Source organism: Canis lupus, chromosome 15 (assembly GCF_003254725.2).
Source record: "Canis lupus dingo isolate Sandy chromosome 15, ASM325472v2, whole genome shotgun sequence".
Taxonomy (NCBI): Eukaryota; Metazoa; Chordata; class Mammalia; order Carnivora; family Canidae; genus Canis; species Canis lupus.
Window position 1 is genome coordinate 50,841,283 of NC_064257.1, and position 26,455 is coordinate 50,867,737.

Below are 26,455 nucleotides of genomic sequence, written 5' to 3' on the forward strand. Positions count from 1 at the left end.
GCGGCGGGGCGGGGCCGGGCGACCCCCTCCCCCCGGCCCGCCCCGAGCGGCCGCCCCGAGGGGCCCCGGGGGGGCGGGCGCGCCGCGGCTCTGCCCGAGGCCGGGTGGGCGCTCGGCGCTCCGGGGCGCGGAGGCTCGCTGGTTCCCGCCCGGCCCGGAGCGCGCCCTCGCCCCGCCGCCGCCGAGCCCGCGCGGCCGTGTGGGCGCCCATCTCGGCGGCTCCCGGGGGGACCTCGCGCCCCCGCCCGCGCCCCCGCGGCGCCTCGGAAGCCGGCGCGCTCCCTGCGATCCGGGCGGACGCGGCGCCCCGAGCCTCCTGCACCGCCAGCCGCGGCCGTGGGGTGAGTGGCGGGGGGGGGGGGGTACCCCGGACCCGGGGGGGATCGCTCGCGGGTGCAAAGACCTAGGAAACTACGGTGTGTCCAGACTTCTCGAGAGAAATCGCGCGCCCGGCGCCCGACTTCTTCAGGCCCTGGGGGTGCTGTGCTGCCCTCTGCCCGCACAGACGTGCCCCTGGTGCTCGGCCGTCCGCGACCCCCTCCACTGACCCTCGGTTGTCGTCCTGGAAGGAGTAGCGAGCGCTTCCTCCCGTCTCTCTCGAGCATCCTTTGGCGCTCGTTTGCTTTTTTTTTTTTTTTTCCCCCTCGGTTTGGGGACCTTGGGAGCGACTGAGAATGCACGTTCAAAGCCGCGCGTGCTTCTCCCTGCGCCCGGGCGTTGCGCTCGCGGCCGGGGAGGGGGGAGGGGGGAGGGGGTGGGGCTGCGGGTCGCGCACCCGGGCCCGCGCCGCCCGCTGCAGGCCGCCCCTGTTGGGCCGCGGGGCCGACCGTCTGTGCTGAATGGTCAGGAGCGGTCCTGGAAGCTGCGTGGTCGCGGAGTGGACTTTCCCAATGAATTAGAGGAGAGCAAGAATTCCATTTTAGACTCGCCTGCCCTCTCCTCACCCTGTTTTCTCCCCCAGATAAAAGGGCTGGGTGTTCCCCCGCCTTCTCCCGCTTTCTCCCCAAACCCGGCTTCCTCTGCGCCCCCCCCCCCCCATTGTCGTCAGCAGGGTGTGGGCCAGCTCTTGGGCACCCACCTCATCCCTGATACAAGTCAGAAATGAAGGGGAAAAGCTTTCTGGGGGGGTTTCCTTGACGTTTACTTTTGGCTATTGTTGGCCTAGAGCGCGAGTGACCAGCTGAGCAACAGGGTCCCACGAACCCTCTTTCAGGAAAATCCCGAGCACTGAACTGACTTTCAGGAACATGTTTTCCTCCGAAATACACCTTGAAATGAAACCTACATATTCTCTCTTCTTCCCTCCCACCCTCTCCCTTCAAGGGAGCCAGAGAGCTTCAGGCTTCTGACCCCTGGAGCAAAGCAGTGCTGGCCCTTGAGGCCAGAGGGCTTCTTTGAAGACCCTTAGGAACATTTGCATTCTAAGACCTTCTGCTTGCTGATCGGCTCAACGCCAAAGACCTGGTCCCAGCACCCTCTTAGGAAAAATTCACATAGTTAAAAAGATGCTTAGTTGAGCTACAGCTTCCCTAAAGGGTCCATCACTCAGACACACCCCTGGTAGGTCATGATTAGCACTCCCGGACTTGAAAAGTTCTCATCTTGAGAGCTTTCCAGTGACAGCTCTACATTTTACTTAGGGCTGGGCATTTGTCAGCCTTCATGGCTGTCCTCCTTGTCGCTGAGGTCCCCAACCTATAGGTGAGATGTTAAATACAAACCTGTCTCTGTCTGCCCTGGAGAGATTGATGGGACGCTTGACATTTTCCAGACAGAGCCAAGGCTAATTCCATTGTTCCTGCTGGCAGTCAGCAGCTGTGAGAAACAGCGTTTTTAGGGCTGCAGTGTTGTTTTTAGGGCTGTGGCACTACCTGTGTTCTAATACGCTTGGAGAGTATGCGTTTGCATCTTTCCTGGGGCCCGGACCCTTAGTAAATCAAATGTTCTTTATGTATCCTCTGTTTTAACATGTTATGAGACTGTGGAAAGGGTTAGAATGTCTGTCTGCACTCTCTTTTTCCTGTCTGTTTGACATTGGAAATCCTGGCCAGAGGGAAAGCCCTATCAAAGCCCCATTGAAGCCAGTAGTAAAAGCATTAGCATCTTAGCTAATCATTGCTGGAGGATTTATTCATTAGAAGCTGTTGGGGGCCTAGGATCCTTATTTGTTACCCTGGGAAAAAATTAGCCAGACAACATACCAGTAACAGTGTTGTGAATTTTATTTTGTTCTTCTAACTTTTAAAAATAACATTCTTTCTCAAGATGGGGCAGTGGTTAGAATTACGGCAGCACATAACTTAACACATGTCACTTTTTTACTTTGACAAGCTTTTATCTGGCACTTTGGTGCAATGCCCAACATTCAAAACAACTTGTATCCTTTGGAGCTTTAGTGTTAGAAACTAGTGCTCGTGTACAACCTGAGGTATAGTCTTTCTCACTCTTTTTAGTATCTCTGTATTTGCTCGGTGGGGTTTAATGGCACATCTGTGCATATACTTAGGCAGCACTGAGTGAGTTACTGCTTTCTAGGATGGGACTTTTTAAGGTTATTGCCATTCTTAACAGGAATAATCTATACGAGTCAGCATATCTGCAGTTAGAGGTGAATTGGAGGATTAGCAGCTCTTCAATACATGAGATATTTTATGTACAGAAGTGTTTTAAACTATGTAAGGATAAACTGCCAAGATTTCCTGTGCAGTCTTGAAAAAAGAAGAGTTCAAATGTAACTATAAACTGTAATTGACAATGAGTCATTGCTCAAGGGGTGCCAACTATGAAAACAGCCTAGTTATGCCCCTAATGGTAATTATGAAAACTCCTTTTAAAAGTCAGTTGCATCTCCAGTGAGCTGTAAGTTGACTTGGATAAATAATTTCAGTTTTACTTTCTAAAAAATTTTCCAGTGGTGATGGCTACACGACGCTGCAGATGTTCGTAATGTCACTGATAAACACTTCTACGTGGCTAAAATGATAAAAAAAAAAAAAAAAAAAATTCCAGTTAGTAGCTGGCAGTGCTACCAGCTACCCATATATAGTTTTCGAAAGTATTCAAATGTTTCATAAAAACAGTTGTTTAAGGATTTTATTTATTCATGAGAGATACAGACAGAGACATAGGCAGAGGGAGAAGCAGACTCCCCACAGGGAACCTCATGGGGGACTTGATCCTGGACCCCAGGATCACATCCTGAGCCGAAGGCAGACACTCAATGGCTGAGCCACCCAGGTGTCCCTAATAAAAATATTTGTATTCGCAATTTATTATTCATTTACTATGGGGGGGAGGGGCAGAGAGAGACTCTTAAGCCGGCTGGACCATGCCCAGTGGGGAGCCCGATGCAGGGCTCCATCTCTGAACCCTGAGACTGTGACCTGAGCCAAAATCAAGAATTGGACACTTAACTGACTGAACAACCCAGGCACCCCTGTTCTTGTAATTTAGAGATAAAATAATAACATAGTCACTGAGTACTGAAAAAAGGACAAAACTAGTAAAGAATGGAACTATAAAGGGGATTTTTCTGGCAGCCCGGAGTAATTTAGCATTTTATCCATAAAAGCAATACATAAGGGGTTTTTAAAAAGATTTTATTTATTTATTCATGAGAGACGGAGAGAGAGAGAGATGCAGAGACATAGGCAGAGGGAGACTGTGGGACTCGACCCCGAGACTCCAGGATCATGCCCTGGGCCAAAGGCAGGCGCTAAACTGCTGAGCCACCCAGGTGTCCCAACCCAATATATATTTTAAAGAAAATGTAATACCTGTGGAAGTAAAGAGAAATCCTATGTATATATGACACTGGTTATTGTTAATAATGAACTATGTATGAGGCATCTTGGTACATGTATTAGCTCGTTCATTCTTATGCAAACCAATGAAACAATATATCTTTATATTATAGAAGAGGATCCTGAGACATAGGTTCAACAGCCTACTTTACCTCAGGTTGCACATCTAAAAAGTAGCAGAACTGAGATCTGAGGAAAAAACAGCCTATTTCTGGAGTCTCCACTTTTTATTCCCAAGGCAGTCTTGCCTTTTATACGTGGTTCTCTGTAAAGAATTTCACTGTATTTGAATTAGTGCTATCAGACGGTTTACTCCTGCGTAATCTAGTATTGTTTGACCAATGTGTGTTGGTTAAGTGTGAGCTTTGACAGTGATGCTATAAAAGGGTAATTATGTGCAGAAGTCCAGTCTAAAAAAATCTGGCCCCTTTATGTCCTGGAGGAAACCGTCTACATGTCCACATAGTTGGGGTGCTGACTTCATAGCCTGCATGGGGTCCCTTTTCCCACATCCTTCATTAACCTGTCCTTATATTTGAAGAAATCTAGTTGTTTTGACCTCTGTTTTCACGTCAAGTCCCTAACAACTCAATACTGGAAGAAACATTAAAAGGCCAGTGAAAACATAAGCCACCAAAATAACTCAATGACTGTGTGGATAAGGGGTAGACAAGTGGCAGGTATGATATGGGCAGCATATCATTGTGTGTGTTCTCTGCTAATAGTGTCACAGAAGAGGTAGGCATGAAGTTCTGATTGTTTCTGAAGAGTGGCTTAACTAGAATCTAAAATGATAGCATTGGGAGCAATGAGAGAAGTCATGGAATGGATCCCAACCTCCTAGTTTTACAAATGACAAAACTGAAGTCTTGTGAGGTGAAGTGACTTGTCTAAAATGTAAGCAGTAAAGCTGGATTTAGAGCTACAGCCTTTAATCTTCACATCTAGTGTTCTTTCATTTGCAGGGAAGCCACGTGACCAGAGGGAGCAGGAACATGGTGGCCCTGACTCTGGGGGAATGAGTTTGGTCACTATTTTATCATTTCCAAATGCCCTATTACATGCAAGGCAGAGGATGCCCTTTGACCAAGTGATTGGTAGGGGACATGTCCATACTGGAGAAAGGCAGGGTCGTACACTAATACCTAATGCTTCAGCCATTTGGGTAATTTCCCTGGGGGTTGAGTATCCATTGCCCAAAGAAAATGAGCCAGTTAATGAACAAGTAGTTTATTCATGAAGTGAGCCATACTTGCTGAACTTATAGCAGGTTCTCAATAAATATGTGTTTTATTGATTAATGGAAGGTTTCCAAGTTGAGTTTGTTGCTGTTGCTTTGCCAGCATTTCCAGGCAGTAAAATTTGTTTGGTTCATGTTTAGAAAAGTATTAGTCCCTTTTTATGCCCTTTTGGATGTGTTCTCTCACTGATTGTAATACCCAGCCACTCGAGGGGGACTGGCACTAGGCTCGGAAGGGAATAGCTAATATTCACATATTTTCCTGGCCTGGTTTAAAATTGTTTTATCTTTGTAGGTTTGGAAGATGACACACAACACGGTTGGCTTTTTCTCTGGCAGCGGACCAGCGAGTGGAAAAGTATGACACGAGTTTGATGTTTGTGTCTGCTTCCCCAAGGCCAAGAAATTATCTCCTTAGAAGGCAACAGTACTATGCATGTTATGAATTGTGTCTCCTTGGTCAGCGATAAAGAAAATGGGACTATTGGCCCAGGAGCTGGATTCATGATTGGGCAGACACCACCGCCGCCCCCTCCTCCTCCTCCACCCCCTCCACCTCCACCATGTCTGCATTCAGGGGAGGGGTTTCCTCCCTCTCCTCCTCCTCCCCCCCCACCTCCACTCCCCGGGGGGCCTCCGCCCCCACCTCCCCCTCCGGGACTACCCCCAGCCTCTCACATGAATGGCTACAGCCACCTTGGGAAGAAAAGGCGGATGAGAAGCTTTTTTTGGAAAACCATTCCAGAGGAGCAAGTTCGTGGCAAAACCAACATCTGGACTTTGGCCGCCAGGCAGCAGCATCACTACCAGATTGATACAAAGACCATTGAGGAACTCTTTGGGCAGCAAGAAGATACTACCAAGTCTTCCCTTTCTAGGAGAGGAGGAACTTTAAATTCATCCTTCCGGGATGCTAGGGAAGAGGTAAGAACGGATCGATGGTGGAGGGATGATCCTTTGCATGCTGCGTTGTTGTATGTTTGGAAGGGTGTGTACATTTCACAAGTTGCTCGGTCACTAAGACATAAGATCATGCAAGTAAATGTGCTCTGGAAATGATAGAAAAGGGCCTCATATGATGAGCTTGAGCTGACTAGCAAAAAAGTGTAAGAAGCATGCATGCCACATCCTCCCAGACATCCCGGTGGATTATGAGCTCACGCTGAGAACATGCTATGTGGGGCCATCGTTCTTTGGCCTCTCAGTACTGCCCTGTCTCCAGCACATCTGCTGCGGTTTCCCCTGGTGGAGCAGTTCTGCCGAAGTCCACATTATTAGTCTCTGTCTAAACAAAAACCTGAGTTCCTGAACTCAGCTAAACTGAGATTAACTGGAACTTTTGGAGACAAAATGGCCTTTGTTAAATGCACCATTAACTAATATGCATCCTTAAGATTTTACCCGTGTTTTTCCCTCTAGTTTTCCCTTCCCTAAGTGTTATGAGATAGCCTTCATTCCTCAGAGCTCTGAATTAAACTGTGGCCATTGTGGAATAGAGATTCCAGAGAGTTCAAAACCTAAGGCTAGCTTTAGATGGATTTTCTAGGAAGCATATTCCCAGTTAGCAATAAATGTCTTACACTGAGAACTAAGGAGAGCTAACAGATTGTAAGAAGTTCACGGAAAGCATAGCTTGAGAGCTCCCAATTACTGTCTATATTATAGAGTCAAAAATTGCATTTGAAAGTACTCTGTTTAGAAACAATAAATTGAGAGGCCTCTGCTTATTAGCAGAAGTACTTAGGAAACTAGAGATGGGAAGGAAAGAGTGTTGCCCACCAAAAAGGAAAAAGGGGAGCAACAAATATATCATTTTTAAAATCTGTTGTACAGGAGCAGAGAAAATAGGTCAAAGATGGAGTGGATCAGGTGAGAAAGTGGGCAGGGCTCTGGGATGAAGTAGCGCCTCTCTGCATAATTGATTTGTCAAGCTGACAGTATTGACCTCTTTTCTCTGTCTGGCTCAGGAACACGTTAACTACTTCTCTCCATGACTTCACTTGGGGGTCCTTGAAATTGGTGGTTGAAATAGTCTAGAGTCTATTAACTATAAAATGTAGAGAATGCTGGGATTAGGATCAAGCATGAACTGTGAAATAAAATTGAGCGGAAGTCTTCAGGACAGTCCCTCGTGCCCTCCCCTACTGAACTCGGGCTTTCCCTGCTCTTCCCTTTATGCAAGGTCCTTTTATTTCTTAGCATGCATCCTTTCAGTATTGGAAGGAGCAAGAAGTCATTTCCTTAGTACCCTGGCCTTTGCCCCAGCTTCCAGCAGAGATTCCTTGTACAGTAGGGCATTTCTCACCATTGTTTCCTAGCTCTACTTACTGAATTTCAAGAATGTCGAAGGGAAGGGTGGCTGGGTACGGTGGGACATAGAGCGCAAGTCTCAGGAAACCCCCTGGAACAGACAGGGGCCTAGCTCACCATGCTGCTGGGGAGGCAGCTACCAGGTTAGAACGGGTGGCATCCTTTATAAATTGGAGACATTTATTTTGGCAAATGATAGTTCAAGGGCCTACTAGGAACTTGTAGCTTCATGTCTGCTAATTCAAGGGAGGTTCAGCAGGACTCTGAGAAGGAGAGAAGTAGCAGGGAGTGTGGCATCTTTCCCCGCGTACAGCCGAAGCAGAAATGTCAATTTCTAGGCCACATCTAAATTTCAGGAATAAAAAGTCTTCCTCTCATCTCTCTCTCCCCTCCCCTCCCCAGATACATCTTCATCTTTTTTTCCTTTCCCTTAAAAAATACCTGAAACCAAGTAATTATTTTTAATTGTGATAAAATACACATTCCGTTTGCTATCTTAACCATTTATAAATGTTCTGTTCAGCGTCATTAAATGCATTCACATGGTTGTACAGCCATCCCTACCACACTTGCCCGGAACTCTTCCCATCTTGCAGAATTGCAGCATTGTGTCCATGAAATCACCCCACTCCCTCCTCCCTGCAGCCCCTTCTACTCTGACTCTGAGAATTTGACCACTCTACGTGGCCTTATAGAAGTGGAATCAGGCAGTATGTGTCTTTGTGACTGGAGTATTTCACCTTGCATAATGTCCCTAACATTCACCCGTGTCGTAGTATGTGTCAGAATTTTAAGGCTGAATGATATTCCATTGTATGTATATACCACATTTTGTTTATCTAGTCATCCATCAATGGATATTTGGGTTGCCTGCACCTTTTAGCTGTTGTGAATCTGCTGCTATGAATATGGGTGTGCAAATATTTTTACTTTTAGCACTTGAGGTTCTAATCTGAGAGACAGCTACTAGATAGGAAAATTAAATCACCGTGACCTTGTGTCATAAGATAATTTAACTTTTCAACTCTTTAACATTCAGGTAGGATAAGTGGTTTAGGTGGATGGATTTAAGTGTGTATTGGGTAATATTGTCACATAACAGGGTTATCCAGATTATTTTCAGTTTTTCATGCTATTTCCCAATATGGCTAGAAGTATTATATACTTTTTTTTTTCCTACAGTAAAAGAATGCAGTACATGCTATTTTCTTCCCTCATTAGACTTTCGTCTTAGGAAATTACAACTCAGCAGAGTGATAGTTTCACAAGATCCAGTAATAAATCTTCCGATTTACTTGGTAGTAAATGGAATCCAGGGTTGAAAGTACTGGTTCTCACCACCTGTGCACATTGAGTGGAGAATACTCTGGCAGAGTGACCCATCCTGAGCCTGGAAACATGGCATTCCCAACCTGCCACCCCACAGGCCATAATTCCAGAGGTTCAAACATGTCGGGGATCGGATAATGTCCCCTGGAAATATAATAACCTCTTACAGAAATGACCTGCCATTATGTGGTTGGCTCCTACTTTAAAGGGCTTATAAAGCATTACAAATAAGTTTCATTATACTCCAAAGAAAGAAGTTGCTGGAAGATAAAGAAGAGCTGGGTTCAGGAATGGGTAATTTAGGAAGAACAACACTCAAAATATAGCAAGTTAGAACATTTAGTTAAGGGAGAAGGGAGGGAAAGGTTATCAAATATGACTATCCTTGTGTTTTTGATACCTAAAAATCAACTGGAGGAGGCCACAAGTGTGACAATAATAATTAAACTGCAATAAAATAATTAGAAACAACAAAAATATATTACTGGGGATAATAATAAAAAGAGCTCAAACTCCACCTTCTTTTTGGAGTTCATTGATCTCATCCCTGAGAAGTTCCCTGTCTATATGCTCCCCACTGCTCCCCAGCCCCCTTAGAGCATCATCCGCACTCATACTGGTTAGTCGGGTCTGTGCTTGTTTCCTTCTAGAATCTGAAATGCTCTTAGAGGAAGGCACAGTCTTAGCTGATTGGTATCCTCCAAAGGAAATTAAAAGTAACAGCTGGCAGAACTGAACCAAGGGAGCGCAAAGGGAGTATTTATCAATATGATAGATCAATATGATCAAAATTGGGATTGACAAAACACAATATGAACGAGGCCTGAGGCTATAATATAAAACATGGTGACCACAGTTGATAACACTGTTGTAGAATTGAAATTTGCTAAGAGTAGAATTTTATTTTACTTTTATAGATTTTATCTATTTATTCATGAGAGACACACAGGCAGAGGGAGAAGCAGGCTCCATGCAGGGAGCCTGATGTGAGACTTGATCCCAGGACCCCGGGGTCATGACCTGAGCCAAAGGCAGACACTCAACCACTGAGCCACCCAAGTGCCCCAAGAGAGTAGAATTTTAAGTGCTGTCAGTGAAAAGGAGGACAAAAAGATCACCGGGAGGTGATGGATGTGGTAATTAACTAGATGGGAATACGTCCACCATGTTTACATATGTCAAATAACATGATATACACCTTAAATATCTTACAATTTTATTTGCTAATTTACCTCAATAAAAGTGAAATAAAAAAAGGAAAAAAGCCACAAATGTTGGAACATGTGAGATCATTCAATATGGTATCTGTAGTAATGTTTACAATTTACAATAATGCCATGTAAGAAATAACTAAAATTGCTTATTAGAAAAAGAGAGAGGAAGGAAGGATGGAAGGTAGTTTTGTTTTGTTTTGTTTTTGTTTTTGTTTTTGTTTTTGTTTTTTTTTAATTTCTGGGAAGTAACATCTTACTCTTCCATGCTAATTCAGGTTATTGGTTATTCTTTCTCAACTTTTGTTATATGATCACAGTGTGTTCTAGAATTCTGGGACATGCTCAGTCCAGAACTACAGAACTAGATGAGCATGTGAAATACATTTGAAAGAAGAAAAAAAAGCTTCAACTATGTTTTTATTTTTTTTCCGCCAAACCCAGGCTGGGGCATATCCCAATTGGCAGCCAACCAAAAATAAAAAGAAAATGAAAACAAACAAACAAAAAAAGCCACATCAGAAACCAAAAGATATGTCTTATATAAGAGGATATGGGAAGACTTTTTTTTTTTTAATTTTGCTTTTCTGAATTTGATGTCGCATTGAAATAGCCACTACTCAGTGGTACTTAAGTAGTCAAGGAAGCCCTCTTTGACATATTGAAACAAAAGTAGGTTAAAAATTTCTACCTTGAGGACGTTATGCTAAATGAAATAAACCCATCACAAAAGGACAAACATTATATGATTCCACTTATGTGACATTACTAAGAATAGTCAAATTCTTTGCAACAGAAAGTTGAAGGGTGGTTGCCAGGAGCTGAAGGAAGGAGGGAACGGGGAGTTACGATTTAAGGGGTGCGTAGTTTCAATTCTGCAAGGTGGGAAGGATTCTGTGGATGCGTGTACTGGGGGGATGTGGGGATGGTTGTGCTGAACAATGTGGATGCACTTAATGCCACCGACCATTTAAAAATGGTTAAGGAGGGGGACACCTGGCTGGCTCAGTCGACCCTTGACCTTGGAGTCATGAGTTCGAGCCCTCTGTTGGGTGTAGAGATGACTTCAAAAAATAAAAATGGTTAAGATGGCAGATGTTCTGTATATTTTACCGCAGCTAAAACACAAGAGCTGATTCTTCCCTTAAGGAATATGGGAGGCAGACTGTGGTGACTCCTTAGGAGAGGAGCGAACAGGAATTGTAGGAGACACTAGGTGCGCTTATTTGGAGGCTTGACCAAGAGGAGTGGTATAGCCCATCGCACCCTTGACCAGGTGCTGTGGTCTCAGGGCTTCAGGGGGAGGCACAGCAAGCCTGGCCACCCCGGCAGTCTGCGGGGAGACTGCTTCTGTCGCAGGGCCACCCCACATCCTGCTGGGAAGTCCTCAGGATGGCGTGAGTTGAGCATATGACCTTATATTCTGCTCCTTCTTTCGCTAGGGATGGCATGTACCTCTGCAGTGGCCCGTGACGGGAAAGCCCGTGCGTCCGTAGTGCCCCGGCTCTACCTGCTGTGACAGGCCCTGACTTCAGTGGGGGTCCTGCCTCCCTTTCCTGTGGTGTCCAGAACGTGGGTTTCTGTTGATTGGACCCGCGGGCAGGGAGAGAGCCGGGTTGGTTCATGCTTTTCCCTGGGGCTGTCTGTCTCCCCCTGCGCAGCCAGCACATGCAGAGTCCACTGCTCTGGATGATTCCCAAACACCACCTGGGGGCACTTGGGGGGCCTAGTTGGTTGGGCGTCTGCCTCCAGCTCAGGTCATGATCTGGGGGTGTTGGGATCGAGCCCTGCCTGAGGCTCTGCTGAGCCTCCCTCTCCCCTCTGCTGCTCTCTCTCTTCTCTCTCTCTCTCTCTCTCTCTCTCTCAAAATATGTAAATAAAATCTTAAGAAAACAAAACAGAACACCACCTGGTCTCACATCCAGGGGTCCCTGAATTGCCCAGCTTTGAGATGGCAAGCATTTGGGGAGTAAGATAAGCTAATTTACACGTGAAACGATAACCCGCTTTAAAGGGCTTGAACAAGCACTTGTGCAACACCACTTTGGAAGGATCCAGTGGGAGAGCCTGTGAGGAAGAGCCGGCCGGGCACTAGGCAAACCTGAGGACGTGGGGAGAGAGGGACTGTCCCCGGAACCCATTAGTAGTCTCGTCTTCCTGTTGATAGGATGAGGCTTTGTTCGCCCTGTAAGGTGCCCAGCGACGGCCAGCCCAGGTTTTCCCTTAGGATTATTGCTGAATCCTCGTAAACTGGTGACCAGTTTCTGAAGCTCTGCCTAAGCGTTGGAGGCAGCTGCTGCCCAAGCCTGACAGCAGCTCGTCGAGGCTGTCTTCACCGGGAGAAACGATTTCTACCCACCGTCCCGCACACACAGCCCTGGGCCCCCAGAGGCCTTGGCCGGGCCCCCTGGATGGTGTCTACACAGCTGCCCCCATTCCCGGAGAAACGCATGGGTGTGGATACCAGTCCACGGCTGGTGGGGGAACACTGCCACTGCTCTATGCTCCTGCATCCTCAGCGACATGGAAACTCACAGGAACCAGACAGAAGGAACCAGAAAGACCCAGGCTAGCATTTGTGTTCTCACGTTACTCTGGGGAAAGTATAAAACATGACAAGGCATAAAACATGATGGGTCGAGACTCAGTTTCCTTATCTGTCAAACAGGTGACAGGTGTCAAATAGGTGGTGATTTAATGAGCCGAGTAGCAAATACGTTTTTTTTTTTTTTTTTTAAATTTTTATTTATTTTTGATAGTCACACAGAGAGAGAGAGAGAGAGAGGCAGAGACATAGGCAGAGGGAGAAGCAGGCTCCATGCACCAGGAGCCCGATGTGGGATTCGATCCTGGGTCTCCAGGAACGCGCCCTGGGCCAAAGGCAGGCGCTAAACCGCTGCGCCACCCAGGGATCCCGCAAATACGTTTTTTTCTTCATTCTGGGTAGACGTGAGTCCCAAGGAAGTGCTTTGGATCAGTATGTCGCTATATCAATATACGTGTTCTTACTTGCGGCTTTTTAATTGATGAATTACAATAATATACATAGTTTTCTGTCTCACTAAATGTAGGTTCCTCTGTCTTGTGTGGGCTTTCCTCATTAAAAGGTGTTGGGTTTGACAGGATTGATTCTCCCCTTCACCCCAAACTTGAACTGGGTAGGATTCCAGTAAGGAGCCTGCCCTGTTCACTTGGGAGTTTATTTTATGGCTGGCAGGTGATTGCAGGAACATGAGATGAAACCCTAGGATAGTAAATAACGTGATTGTTTAAGATTAGCCTTCAAAAGAAGGCAGCCATAGTCCTGTGACAATTTAACCTTATAGTCAGGAAGTGCCATTAAATTTGGTTAACAGTTCATGCTGCTGCTTATAAACTTTGAAGGCCCGGAGAAAAGGAATTTAATCTGAAACCCGATTCTCTTTTGTTCACAAATGAATCACATCCATTTGGAAAGGAAGAGAATCATAACATTCCTGTTTTAGCTAGTCTCCCTTTACCAAAAAATGGGTGAAAACAAAACAAAAAAACACACTGTGGCAGTTTTTAGGTGATCTTTCCTCCCTGCATCTTGGATATTTCCTTCCAGAGAAAAGAAATGGCTTCTGCGTTTAATAATAACATCCTCCTCACCCCTTGCCAAAAAAGGTTCTAATTTCCAGACTGATAAAATCCTGTCCAGTTACTAATTTTGAAAAGCTAAAACCTATTGCAGCCCAAATCTGGGTTTTGCCGGTACATTAGAATGGCACCATATTTCCTTAAATCAAAGATGCATCCTGATTCTGGAGATGTTAACAAGAGTCTTAGACTTGGTGAAATACAGCACAAGAGTTTTCCTTTTTAAATTCTGAGTAAATAAAATGTAGGAGACTTTCTTACCTTCCCCTAAAGGGCATAAATATTCTTTCTCAATGGAAAGAAATTTTTGTTTTAGAAAAAAATTAATTTTATTACATTTCCGAAATAATAGTATTGGTCCTCCTATATCCCTAAATCAGGGTTGGGACTCTGCAATATCTTGAGTTATTTATTTACTTTCTTAGTTCAAATCCCATATGATCTGGCTATGCTAAGACACTTGTTTTTCAAATTTGGACTTTTACACAAAGGCTATGTTATTCTAAGAGGAAACTGCTAAATTAAAAAAAAATAATATACATTGTTCATTAAAAATTATATAAGATTGGGGCACCTAGGTGGCTCAGTCAGTTAAGCATCTGACTTTTTTTTTTTGAAGATTTTATGTATTTATAAAGTGCATAAGTAGACATTTTATGTATTTTTTATAAAGAGCATAAGTAGGAGGAGGAGCAGACAGAGGCAGAGGGAGCAGACTCCCCACTAAATAGGGAGCCCAACATGGGGCTTAATTGCAGGACCTTGGGATCATGACCTGAGCTGAAGGCAGATGCCTAACCTACTGAGCCATGCAGGTGCCCCAGGACTGATTCTTGATTTCGGCTCAGGTCATGATCTCAGGGTTTTGAAATCAAGCCCTGGCCAGGCCCTGCACTGAGTCTGGAGCCTGCTTGGGATTCTCTCTCCCTCTTCCTTTGCCCGTCCCCCAGTTTATGCACATGCATATTTTCTCTCTCTCTCTCTCTCAAAAAAGTTATATAAGATTAAAATAGACCTGTATAGTTATTATAGCTAAGGAAATAGATCATTGCAGTAAGTTTGGGGAAATGATGATATTTTAATATTTGTAAAACTATATTAGATGTATTGACTAATAATCAGATTTACATATTTCTCTTCTAAAATAGTGTTGTTTTTTTGGCGTCTGCCTGTCGTCTGTCTGCCTGTCGCCGAAACACAACGTGTCAGCTAAAATAGTGTTGTTTTTTTGATAGGTTATAATTCTCTCCTTCTGTCCAACTCTTCTAATTTGCACTTTAATAGTCTTACATGTATCTGTTTTTTTCCAGATTACTATCGTGGATGCAAAACGGAGCATGAACATTGGGATATTTCTTAAGCAATTTAAGAAGTAAGGTTTTTTGCACCCATTTGCAACTTTAGTCACATCCATGCTGTCAGCATCAGTCTATGGGTGTGGCTGAGCTGAAAATTCAGCTTCTAATATGAGCGAAAGTCATTCTGCATACCTACATATCCTTCTTAGACACATGGTGTGATGAGTATGCAAGTGCCTGTCACTCTCTGCTGTTTTCCTGCATGAAAACATAACCTGGTGGCTTGAAGTACAGGCAGTTGCCTGAGGGGATCTGCTCAAGCCTGTCATGCCAGGGAATTTATAAATTCATTTGTAGTGTTGCCCCTCAGCAAAGGTTGGACTGGTTGGTTGGCAGTGGTTAAATGCCAGTATTCTAGGGGCACCTGGGAGGCTCAGTGGTTGAGCATCCGCCTATGTCTCTGCCTCTGTGTGTGTGTGTGTGTCTCTCTCTCTTTTTTTTTTTAAGATTTTACTTATTTATTGATGAGAGACATAGGCAGAGGGAGAAGCAGGCTCCTTGCAGGGAGCCCGATGTAGGACTCTATCCCAGAACCGAGATCACGCCCTGAGCCGAAGACAGATGCTCAATCACTGAACCACCCAGGCGTCCTTCTCTCTGTGTCTCTCATGAATAAATCAATAAAATCTTAAAAAAAAAAAAAAAGAAAAAGAAAAGAAAAGAAAAAGTGCCAGTATTCTAAAGTGGAAAGGAGAGGCTCCACAGGTTTCCATGTGACCACAGGGGATTGCTTTTCTTCTCCCAGTAAGACTCTCAGTGGTTGCTGTCACATTTAGCTTTTCTGGGATGCCCGAGGATGGGCTTCTGGGTGAAGGGGCCCCTGGGTGGTGTGTCAGGATCCCCGCTTTCCCTGGCAGTGGGGCTCCTGTGATCACTGATACAGCAGGTCACATCCCTCAGACTGGAAAGAAGGGCTGGGTGGAAAAATGATAGAGGTGATTTGTTTTAATTTCTACTGACTTGGGTTTCTTCGGCCCTCCAACAAACGTGAAATGGAATCTGATTATTGCCTCTTCAAGGTCTCCTCAGTCCATTGTAGAAGATATTCATCAAGGAAAGAGCGAGCATTATGGATCAGAGACATTGCGAGAATTTCTGAAGCTTCTTCCGGAGTCAGAGGAGGTAAGGAATTTGGCACATGAGTTTTAGATATTAGGAGTGGTGATAAAACCTGAATATTTTTCAGGGTGTCAGAACTCACATGGGAAGGTCACTCTGCTGCTACCCAGAGCCAGAGTTTTCTCACATAAAAGTAAAAAGTGACCTAGCAGAGAGAGCATTCGTTGCGGAGTTAGGGAGTCGATGCTTAAAACTGCACCTGTACCCTTGCTTGGGCAAATATCCTAACTCCAGTGAACGTAGTTTCTGCGCCCTTGCAGCGAGGATGATGGTGCCTGCCTCACCGAATTGCCAGGATGCTAAACCCTAGCCATGCATCGAACATGGCTCTTGGCACATGAGACCTCAGTAAACTTTGGTTTCCTTTTCCATCACCAGTGATATGTTTTGCCTAAGCTGTACCCAGGTTATTTTATAAATATGTGTACTTTTTATACAAAAAAATGAAAGGGGACCACTTTTGAATAAAGATGCTCTAAAATTTTGGAGAGATAGGTAAACTGTTAATAAATTGTTAATAAATGTCTCTGTAATTGACTGAAAGGTAAAAATTGTTTTGATAGCAAAGTAGTACCACAATACAAAGTTATTGATTTTTTTTTTTTTTTTTTGGACTAAACTAACTAAACTGTTGAATGGTTAGGAGCTTCATAGAAAAAACAGAAACAAAAAAAACAAACCAGAATGTCACCTTTTTTTTCTGAAGAAGAAGACCCTGAAAAAATTCAGTAAGAAATTACATGAATACCTGTGCTTACAAACATTTGAATAATGTAGACTCTTACAAAGTAAAAAGTCTAAGTTCTCCTTTTACCCATATTGCTGGTTCCTCTCTCCCCCTTCCCACTCCTCTTCCCACACATAATTTATGGAATTTGATTTTAGTGCCATAAATGACAAGAGGAGTATATATCTGAACTTTCTCTTCCACATCAATCAGTGATAAACTCACAGTGCCAACTCAAGGGTCTTACTAGGTAACTGGGTGTCCTAGGTATATTTGATAATCTGAACCTCTCTCTGTGTCAGGTTTTCTGTTTGCAAATTAAGTGTAATTTACCTAAGCCAAGATTAACTACCAGCATTTATTAATGATAATAAGGGATCTTAAAGTCTTGAGAGCAAGGTACATCAAATTATAATTTACCCTGGATCTTAGATACTTAACAGTCTTTAGTCTTTTTTTTTTTTTTGTAATGTAGAGAATGAGAGTTTCAAAAGTCTTTAATTAGGATAAATAGGGTTTAATTCATTGGAATTTTTAAAAGATCGAGTGGTTCTCGAAACCTTATTCCTGCTTGGGCTTTTCTCATGCCCCTTCCTTAGGGCTTGCTCTGGTGCCCACTCCTGACTGCCCTCCTCGCTCCTTTAAGTGACGATCAGATGTGATCGTGATAATACGTGGGAACGTGCTTGGAAAGGCTCTTAGAAATTTCTAACTGAAGGGAGGTTAGGCATGAGGGAGGCTGCCAGCTTCGAGCCATGAAGAGGTGGGCGATCAAATACGGGTTCCTTAGCGTCTTCCTTTCTAATTTTAAATTCAGAGGTGATTAGAGAAGCGCAGGCTTCGGGAGACTCAGGGATATTTCAAAGCAACTTAGCTGTGGAGCCTCCCAGGTTTAAAAGAGCTCTGAGTTGTGTGTGTGTGTGTGCCGGGGAGGTGGGAGGGGGGTGTAATTCAAAGAGGAGGTGTCTCGTGGTGGGCAAGGTGACGAACCCCCCCAGGCGCCGCTGCCCAGAGTCCTGGGCCCGGCACTGGCCCCCCAGCCCGCGGCCTGCGGGGCTGGAACTGCCCCGGGATGGGGAACTGGCTCCCCCTCCGAAGCAGGCCAGGCCGCAGCTGCTTCTGTCACCCTCCTGCCGGCAGGGTCATCTTCGCTCTGCATATCCGACAAACTTGGTCACACTTCTTCTTGTTTACATTACTGCCTCTTGGCTTCAGTTCACCACACCCTCCACACGCAGCTGGGAGCTTCCTTCAGCAGGAACACCCTGACAGGCCCGGCCAGGCGCGCCCCTCCCTAAGCCAGGCTCGGGGGCCCATGCCCTGGCCTTGCCGCCAGCCCCGAGGGGCCCTTGGGACCCCCCCCCACAGGGGCCAGCCCCAGGGGCTTGGGGAGAGGGTGGAGCCTGGGGAAGAGGCCGAGGAGTCCAGGCCCAGGGAGAGAGGGTCCGGAATGTGGCAGCAGCGTGTTAGTAAGTGCACAAGTGTCTGCGTAGCTGCGTGTTGCGGAGCCTGGTGTGACATCCTGTGCTCATTTTTAGCACAAGAAGGGACTAAACATTTATCGAGGGTGTCCCCGTGTCCCGGGCACTGGGCAGGGCACAATCCAGCCGAGCGAGAGGATGTGTCCAAGCGCGTGGCCCGTGGGAAGCCACCAAGCCGTCGCTCTGATGATCTTGCGCGTCTTCTGCGCTGACCCGCAGCGACAGCGCAGATGCTGGTCACTTTGCAGCCGGGAAACTGAGGCTCACACGGCTTAGCTAGAAGTGCTCCAGTGTCGCCTGGCCGATGGGCCGGAGAGGGAGTGGGCTTGCGCGTGACTCGTCTGACCCCAGAGCGGTTCCTCCCGCTGCAGCGCTCGAGGAAGGAAGGGCAGAGGTTCTCCGAGCCCCGCCTCGCGCCGCCCCCCAGCCTTGTCGTCGGCCCCTCGGGTGATCCGTAATCTTATCAGCGTGTTGAAAAGGAGGAGCGGAAACAGCCCTCTGCTGCCGTGCGTTCTCCGCTGACGAGCCGGCAGAAGGTTAATTTGTTTTCAGGATTTCTCCCACCTGCACCACAAATCTTCTGTCTGGCGTGCTGGTTCACCTTGCCTTCTGCTCATGCTCACGCTCACGCTCACACTCACGCTCACGGTGGAGCAGAGCAGAGCAGGGCCGGCTACGCCGCTCGCCCCGGGCGTGATCCTGGGGTCCCGGGATCGAGTCCCACCTGGGCCTGGGGCTCCCCACGGGGAGCCTGCTTCTCCTTCCGCCTGTGTCTCTGCCTCTTTCTCTGTGTGTCTCATGAATAAGTAAATAAAATCTTAAAAAAAAAAAAAACTTGCAGAAGAAGAAGGTAAAAGAAATAAAAGCCCTGGGAATGGGTTCATTGTCCTGAGCAAGTATTCCTGTCCCCAGAAAGGGGACAAGGAGGAGTCTGGAGTAGGAGCTGGGTGGATGGTGGAAGAGAGCCCAGCCCGCCTGCAGCCTGCGGGCCCTTCCCTCCGCTGGGGCCCGTGCCCCATCCCTGCATCGCTGTCAGGGACACAGGCAGGGCTGGAAGGTGGTAGGAAATTTCTGTTCTCTCCGGCAACAGTTGGGTTGCCTCCTCTGACATTTTCATCAGCTCATCTCTACCTTCTTTGCTGACTCTGCCCCTGAGGGGAGAATGTTAGGGAAGAGGGCCCCCAGGGTCTTCTCTTGGGTGAGTCCACTGGTGGGAAATCTTGCTATTTCAAGGCCATGTGAGTGGAATTAGATGGGATGAAGGAAGTCTGCACTTTGGAATGTGTGAGGCTCCAGGAGCATGCTGCGTGCTATTAGGACAGAAACCGAGCACAGCCAGGTCATAATGAGAGTCACTTGGCTCAGCCAACAAAATTATGCCTAACAATGTTTGATAAATGCTTTTTGATGATGACGAGAATGCACAATAATTATAGGGTTTGTTCACCTCTCTCTTTTACCTCCCTACCACTGTGAAGGTACAGTAATCCCTCTTAATGAACATAAGTCTCATTTTGAAATGGAATTAAGAACTGTATACATGGCATTTAAATTAAATACTATCTTTCCATCACCATTCTCTTGAAATCCATAAACATTGTTAGCTCTTTATATAAGTGAAGGAGATTAATCATTGTTCAGTTACAGTTGAGCACATGTTTAATAGAAATATCTACCAAGTTTATTTAGCATGACCTAGTCTTATGCTTTAGACAGAAAATTATGCTGTTATTTTCAGAAGCTTTGCACATGCTGCATAGATGGGTCTTATGAAAGGTACAACCTCACTCTGCCCCTGCCCATATATAGTGAATTGCTAAACTCTAGTTCACAAGGGATCAGGATTCATCCTATGGCTTTTTCAGTTCAGCAGCGAGGCACTGATTTGGGTTTAGCTAAACCAGAAATTCCATCTGCCCTTACATTGAGAATGGCTAAAAATGGTAAAAATCAGTTTGGGGCCCTAAAAGTAGAGGAAGTAATGCAATTCTATAAATGGCTATTTTCTGCCCATTTGGGTAAGGGGCGGGGGGGGGACCTGTAGTCTTCAGCACCAGAGTTAAGTCTAGGGTGTGCATATGCACTGTTAAATTTTGTATTTTCAGGTAGTTGATGTAGATACTTCCGTTGGAGAATCTTTGCAGATATTCCCTCCTGTCTGCTTCTGATTGTCATTTCCTGTCTTTTAAGACACTGAAAAGTCGTGTTATTTTTGTGGGCACCCACCATAATCCAGGGGATGGGAGAGAGTACAGAGAGCATTGGAAGGTGGTCAGGGCTAACTGGCAGCAGTCAGCTGCAGAGATAAGCGGTCTGGTTTACTCATAGTCCCAAGATTCTGTTTACCATAAAGTATTTTTGTCAGAAGACCCTCTACTACGGCAGACGTAGAAAAGTTTCTGCCGTCGGGTTGGTCCAGGTTTCTGCATGAGGGAGACACTGACTTGCTCTGATGATGGCAGTTTGAGGACTTTCTTTTTGCTTCCATCCCCACCTGCTAGCTGTTTGGCTGTATTCCTGTGCCAGAAGTCTTTTGTTTTTCTTTGCTACGGTTGAAAGAATCCCTTTTAGTTGAGTTTAATTTTTTACAAGAGTAACGCATGATCATTGTAGACATTTTAGGAAATAAAAACGAGCAGCAGTAGAAAATAATAGTCCCTGTAATCCTGTCACCTCGTGTAGGTGGGTCCTTCTAGTCTTTTCCCCACACCTGTGGTGTGTGCATGGAGCGTGGACGGGGGCATAGTGGATGCTTCTTAAAAATTTCTAGAATGACATCTGACTGTCCATCCTGTTTTATTACCTGATCTTTTTCATAGGGGAAGTCTTGACATTAACCCCTCAGCTACTTAAGCCACCTCTTTCTCTTGCTGCTGGAGAGCCATGTGTACCCTCCTCGGCACACAGTAGCCCCTTCTTATAAAGCTATTCTGGGGGTGGGGGGGACTTGGCCCCAGAAAGGTCTGTTAGCCCTCACCCAGTCTGGAGTATTCTGTAGCCAAAATATTCTTTTTTTTTTTTTTTTAAGATTTTATTTATTTATTCATGATAGAGAGAGAGAGGGAGAGGCAGAGACACAGGCAGAGGGAGAAGCAGGCTCCATGCAGGGAGCCTGATGCGGGATTCGATCCCGGGTCTCCAGGATTGCGCCCTGGGCCAAAGCCAGGCGCCAAACCGCTGCGCCACTCAGGGATCCCCTGTAGCCAAAATATTCATTAGGGACCTAGAGGACCCAGTTATAATGACGACCCAGTCTCCTCTTTCTTCTCCCAGTGATCTCCCTTCCAGATTATAATTTACAGAAAATTTTCAAACTTAGAACTGACCCTTTAGTAACTTCCCTGAGGATTCCTGTGGCTCTGATTCTTGGGATCGTTTACACTTAGACACATGATGCAGCACTTCTCCTTCTAACTTGTTTGGTTTCTCCTCATCCAACATAGTGGATGTGATGATTTCCTTTTCCATCTCTCCTTAGGTCTACGTTTTTATTAATTTGAATTTAGCACCGAAATCTTATTTTCTTACAGGAATTCTAAGATGAAATCTAAAATAATGTTACATTTTAATCACAAGTTATTTTCTTCTGTACCCTTTTTTCTGTTTGTCTTTTAGATAAAGAAATTAAAAACATTTAGTGGAGATGTGTCCAAGTTGTCCCTGGCGGACTCCTTTCTGCACTACCTGATTCAGGTGCCAAAGTAAGGATCATCTGTCGCTGTTCTTTACAGAGCAAGGTTTTAAAATTAATGACATCAAATTCTACAGTTTTGCCTTTTATTTTCCAGCTATTCACTTCGGATTGAAGCCATGGTGCTAAAGAAGGAATTTTTACCTTCTTGTTCTTCTCTATACACAGACATAACAATTCTAAGAACTGCTACAAAAGGTATGTGAACACATGATGTTTGTTTGTTTGTTTTTTAAGATTTTATTTATTTATTCATGAGAGACACAGAGAGGGGCAGAGACACAGGCAGAGGGAAAAGCAGGCTCCATGCTGGGAGCCCAATGTGGGACTCAATCCTGGGACCCCAGGATCATACCTGGGCCTTTAAAGGCCAGCACTAAACTGCTGAGCCACCCAGAGATCCCTCACATGATGCTTCATGTAATTTTTTTTTTTTTTTAATTTTTATTTATTTATGATAGAGAGAGAGAGAGAGGCAGAGACACAGGCAGAGGGAGAAGCAGGCTCCATGCACCGGGAGCCCGACATGGGATTCGATCCCAGGTCTCCAGGTTCGCGCCCTGGGCCAAAGGCAGGCGCCAAACCGATGCGCCACCCAGGGATCCCATGTAATTTGTTTTTATTAATTTTGGTGATAGCACTTTATTTTAGGTTTTATTCTTTTTAGTAAGCAGTCTTCTTTTTTTTTTTTTAAGATTTTATTTATTTATTTATTTATTTATTTATTTATTTATTTATTTATTTATTTAGAGAGCGAGAGCAAGCACAAGCAGGGCAGGGAGCAGAGGGAGTGGGAGAAGCAGACTCTACCCTGAGCAGGGAGCCCAGTGTGGTGCTCAGTCCTGGGACCCTGGGATCATGACCTGAGCCAAAGTCAGCTGCTTAGCCGACTGAGCCACCCGGGCTGCCCGCATTATAACCTTTAGAGCCATCCATGTTGTTACAAATGGCAAGAGTTTATTCTTTCTGATGGCTGAGTATTATTCCATTGTATGTATATACACTATATCTTCCTTATCCATCCATCTATTGATGGACACTTGGGTTGCTTCCATATTTTGGCTGTTGTAAATAATGCCCCAATAAATATAGGGATGCATGTGTCCCTTTGAGTTACTGTTTTCAGTCTTTGGAGTAAATACTCAGTACTGGAATTACTAGATCATGTGGTAGTTCTATTTTTCGTTTTTTGAGGCACCTCCATACTATTTTCCACAGTGGCTATACCCGTTTGGTAGCAGTTTTTTTTTTTTTTTTTTAAGATTTTATTTATTCATGAGAGACACAGAGGGAGAGGCCGAGACACAGGCAGAGGGAGAAGCAGGCTCCACGCAGGGAGCCCGACATGGGACTCGATCCCGGGTCTCCAGGATCAGCCCTGGGCTGAAGGCGGTGCTAAACTGCTGAGCCACTGGGGCTGCCCTGGTAGCAGTTTGTTTAAAAAACTATTCAGTTGAAATGAGAAATGCAAAGTCCTAATTCTGATACACCATAAAAAGGAAAATGAGATATTACCTGGAATAACAATTAAGGTTTATTGCCATTTACTTTCCTCCCTGATTAATTGACCAATTAATTAATTAGCATATTCTTCTCCCATAAAAGATTTCTTTCATCCCAAGCTTTAGAGTAAACCCCTGGTTGCAGCTGGCTCCTGTTGTTCTCCTAGGTCAGCTTTCTGTGTGTGTGCAGTGTGTGTAGTATATGTGAGTGTGCTCCAAGCCCGGTCACTTAGGCCAGCCGCACGCTGCCTCCCATCCTCTGGCTTCTGGTGCCTAGGACCTCCTTTTCCAGAAGCATACCTCCTTTCCTCCTGACTCCTTCTGGACATCTCCAGTGTGACTTTTCTGCAGGTACCTGGTGGTTCTGCTCTGTGTCTTCTCCCACCTGATTCCTCTTACTACTCTAACACCTTATGGGCTATTTACATTTGAGAGGGGCAAGGGGTCATTCTCATTTCTTTGCCAACTTGCTTACCAAGCTTGGGTAGACTCCTTGCGGTTGCTCTCCTGTCTCACTCCATAGTGATGGAGTTTTGCCCTCTGGCATTTATGGCACTGAGCAAACAGGCCAAGTACATGTGTGGGCACTCCTCATCTCCAAGGCAGATCTCTGGGGCTCTCTAACCCTCACATTTTCCAGTGTGTTCAGTGCCAGCCTGAGTTCCTCTGGGTGGTTTTCTGGATTTCTAGTCATTATAGAACTGTTGATTCCTATTCAGTTTTCCTGTTTAGTTGCTCTGGCCTGTGTGGAGATAAAGTTTTGCTCTTCAGCCCATCGTATTTTCTTCAGTTTAGAGAGGAGACTAAGAATTAAGGGCAGTTTTTCTTCTGCCCTTAATAGGGAGACCTTTTAAAATTTCTTCTGTACACACCAGGGCTATTGCAGCCACTTTGGAAGGGCTGTTCCTCTCGTTCACATCGAGATGGAATAGTTTTCATATTGAGCCATGCAAATTTGCGGGCATGGTGGAAACGTTTCTTATCTGGTTAACCTTCAAATACTGGCTTTCTTAGATAACATAATGCAGGCAGTGATCCAAGTATAATTTTTTGAAAGTAATTCCACACTTAATGGAGAATATAAAAAACTCATAGGTGACTTTTTATTATCTATGTATACTGTTATTTTAATAATCACCAAACTTAGCTTTTTAAATACCTTAACAATTTTTAATATTGTTAATTTGCATACATGTGTGTACAAAAGCTTCTGTGTTTAAAGAACTAGTTTATGGGACGCCTGGGTGGCTCAGCAGTTGAGTGTCTGCCTTCAGCTCAGGGTGTGATCGTGGAGTCCTGGGATCGAGTCACACATCGGGCTCCTTGCATGGGGCCTGCTTCTCTCTCTGCCTGTGTCTCTGCCTCTCTCTGTGTCTCTCATGAATAAATAAATCAAATCTTTAAAAAAAAAAAAAACTAGTTTAAAGATATATTACACTGATAAGCTCTTTTATAATCTTTAAGTCAATCCAAATGAAATGTATAGTTTTGAATAAAATAGACTCTCTGGGTGCCTGGCCCCTAAGGGTTATAGTGCTTTGCAAGTTATTTACATGTCATCCCAGCCTGTTTATTTTTTATCTCCTCATAGCTTGTGGACTAAGCAAAATGTTGCTCTCTGTTAGTTTTCATATTCTGTAAATATAATCTCAAAGGCTGGTGGATATGAAGGGAAAAATTATTGCTGAGAAAAAGGTTGCTCCTATAACGACAGTGTGCTGCTTTTCATAAGGCCTTTGCACTTTCCACTACTTGAAAAATCTTGTTGAAGTATTTTATGATGTTGAAATATCTCATAGATATTTGATTCTCAGTTAAACACTAGGCCATGGATTACCAGTAGCAAATGGTATGTTAGATACACCACAGACTGTGCTGCTTGATTTGTTTTTTTCCAGTCTTTATATACAGTGTGGGTCAGAGCTTGCTTCAGGCCCACTTGAACTCGGGTAGGGTGGCTGTCTTTGTGCATTTAAGCTGAAGGTACTGTGGCATGTTCTTTTTTGACAGAACTGATGTCATGTGAGGAGCTACATTCAATATTACACTTGGTGCTACAGGCAGGGAATATCATGAATGCAGTAAGTAAAATTCCAAAAAATTAAAATACTGTGTTTTATTTGTCCATCCGAAGGTATACGTATATTTTTTTTCTTTTGATTTGTCTTCTTTAGGGAGGGTATGCTGGCAATGCAGTAGGATTTAAACTGTCTTCTTTGCTCAAATTGGCAGACACAAAAGCAAACAAACCTGGGATGAATCTTCTGCACTTTGTTGCACAGGTAGGAAGTGGTGAGTTCAGAGAGACAATGAGTACGAATCCTCCCTGGAGGTGGGGAGGTTTTTCCCAGGTATTAAGGTGGCATCACACAGGAAAGGACGTAGTGGGCTCCAAGAAGGTTCTGTTTGCAAAAGCTCTCTGCAGATTCCTGAGCTGAGCTGTGCCTAGGGTTGTAGGTTAGGAGGGAAGTGGAGGGGTTGGGGGAGGCCGGGGTCAGGGTTGGTGAAGCCCGATTATGAAGGATTAACATCCTAAACACCTAGGAATTTGGGTTCATGCTTTAGCAATGGTGAGCCAGTGGACGTTTATGCATAGAATAATGGCATGCCCAGGTTGGCTTTGTTTTCAGGAAAATAAGGTGGTATGAAGGATGGGCTGGAGTGGAGAGAAACTAGAAATGGGACACCTTTTGGCCAAAGTTGGCTCTGATCGTTCGGCGAGAGCTGAGAATCAGTCATGGCCACAGGGATGGAGAGCAGATGCCTGGGTGTTGAGACCTTCCCAGCGTTGGGTTGACTAGGTTTGTGACCAGTTATGTGTAGGGAGGGAGGGAGCCAGAGCAATGAGAAAGATCACTTGCATTTGTTTCCCTTTGTGAACCGTGAGTGAGTGTGCCTTGCCACAAGCACAGGGTTTGCACCCCGTCCATCACCTCCATCTCTGACTGGGTCTTTGTGAGACCAAAATAATCAGTTACAGGGTGAAAACTCAGTTATCGACAGTCATCTGTGTCTGTCGTTAAATTATCTCAAATTACAAACTGTGCTGATTTGTTTTTCCTT

The 26,455-nt window shown here is 45.1% G+C and overlaps 1 protein-coding gene across 1 annotated transcript in view; it reads left to right on the forward strand.

The window, feature by feature from the left end:
• The first annotated feature begins 221 nt into the window (after positions 1 to 221).
• The window catches only part of FHDC1 (FH2 domain containing 1), a 40,341-nt gene continuing 14,107 nt past the window's right edge, over positions 222 to 26,455 (forward strand). The window contains 8 exon segments of the mRNA XM_035698881.2: positions 222 to 341; positions 5,339 to 5,967; positions 14,825 to 14,886; positions 15,892 to 15,994; positions 21,815 to 21,900; positions 21,988 to 22,088; positions 25,403 to 25,473; positions 25,567 to 25,674. Of these exon segments, the coding sequence (XP_035554774.2) occupies positions 5,476 to 5,967; positions 14,825 to 14,886; positions 15,892 to 15,994; positions 21,815 to 21,900; positions 21,988 to 22,088; positions 25,403 to 25,473; positions 25,567 to 25,674 (1,023 nt within the window). The 5' untranslated portion in view covers positions 222 to 341; positions 5,339 to 5,475.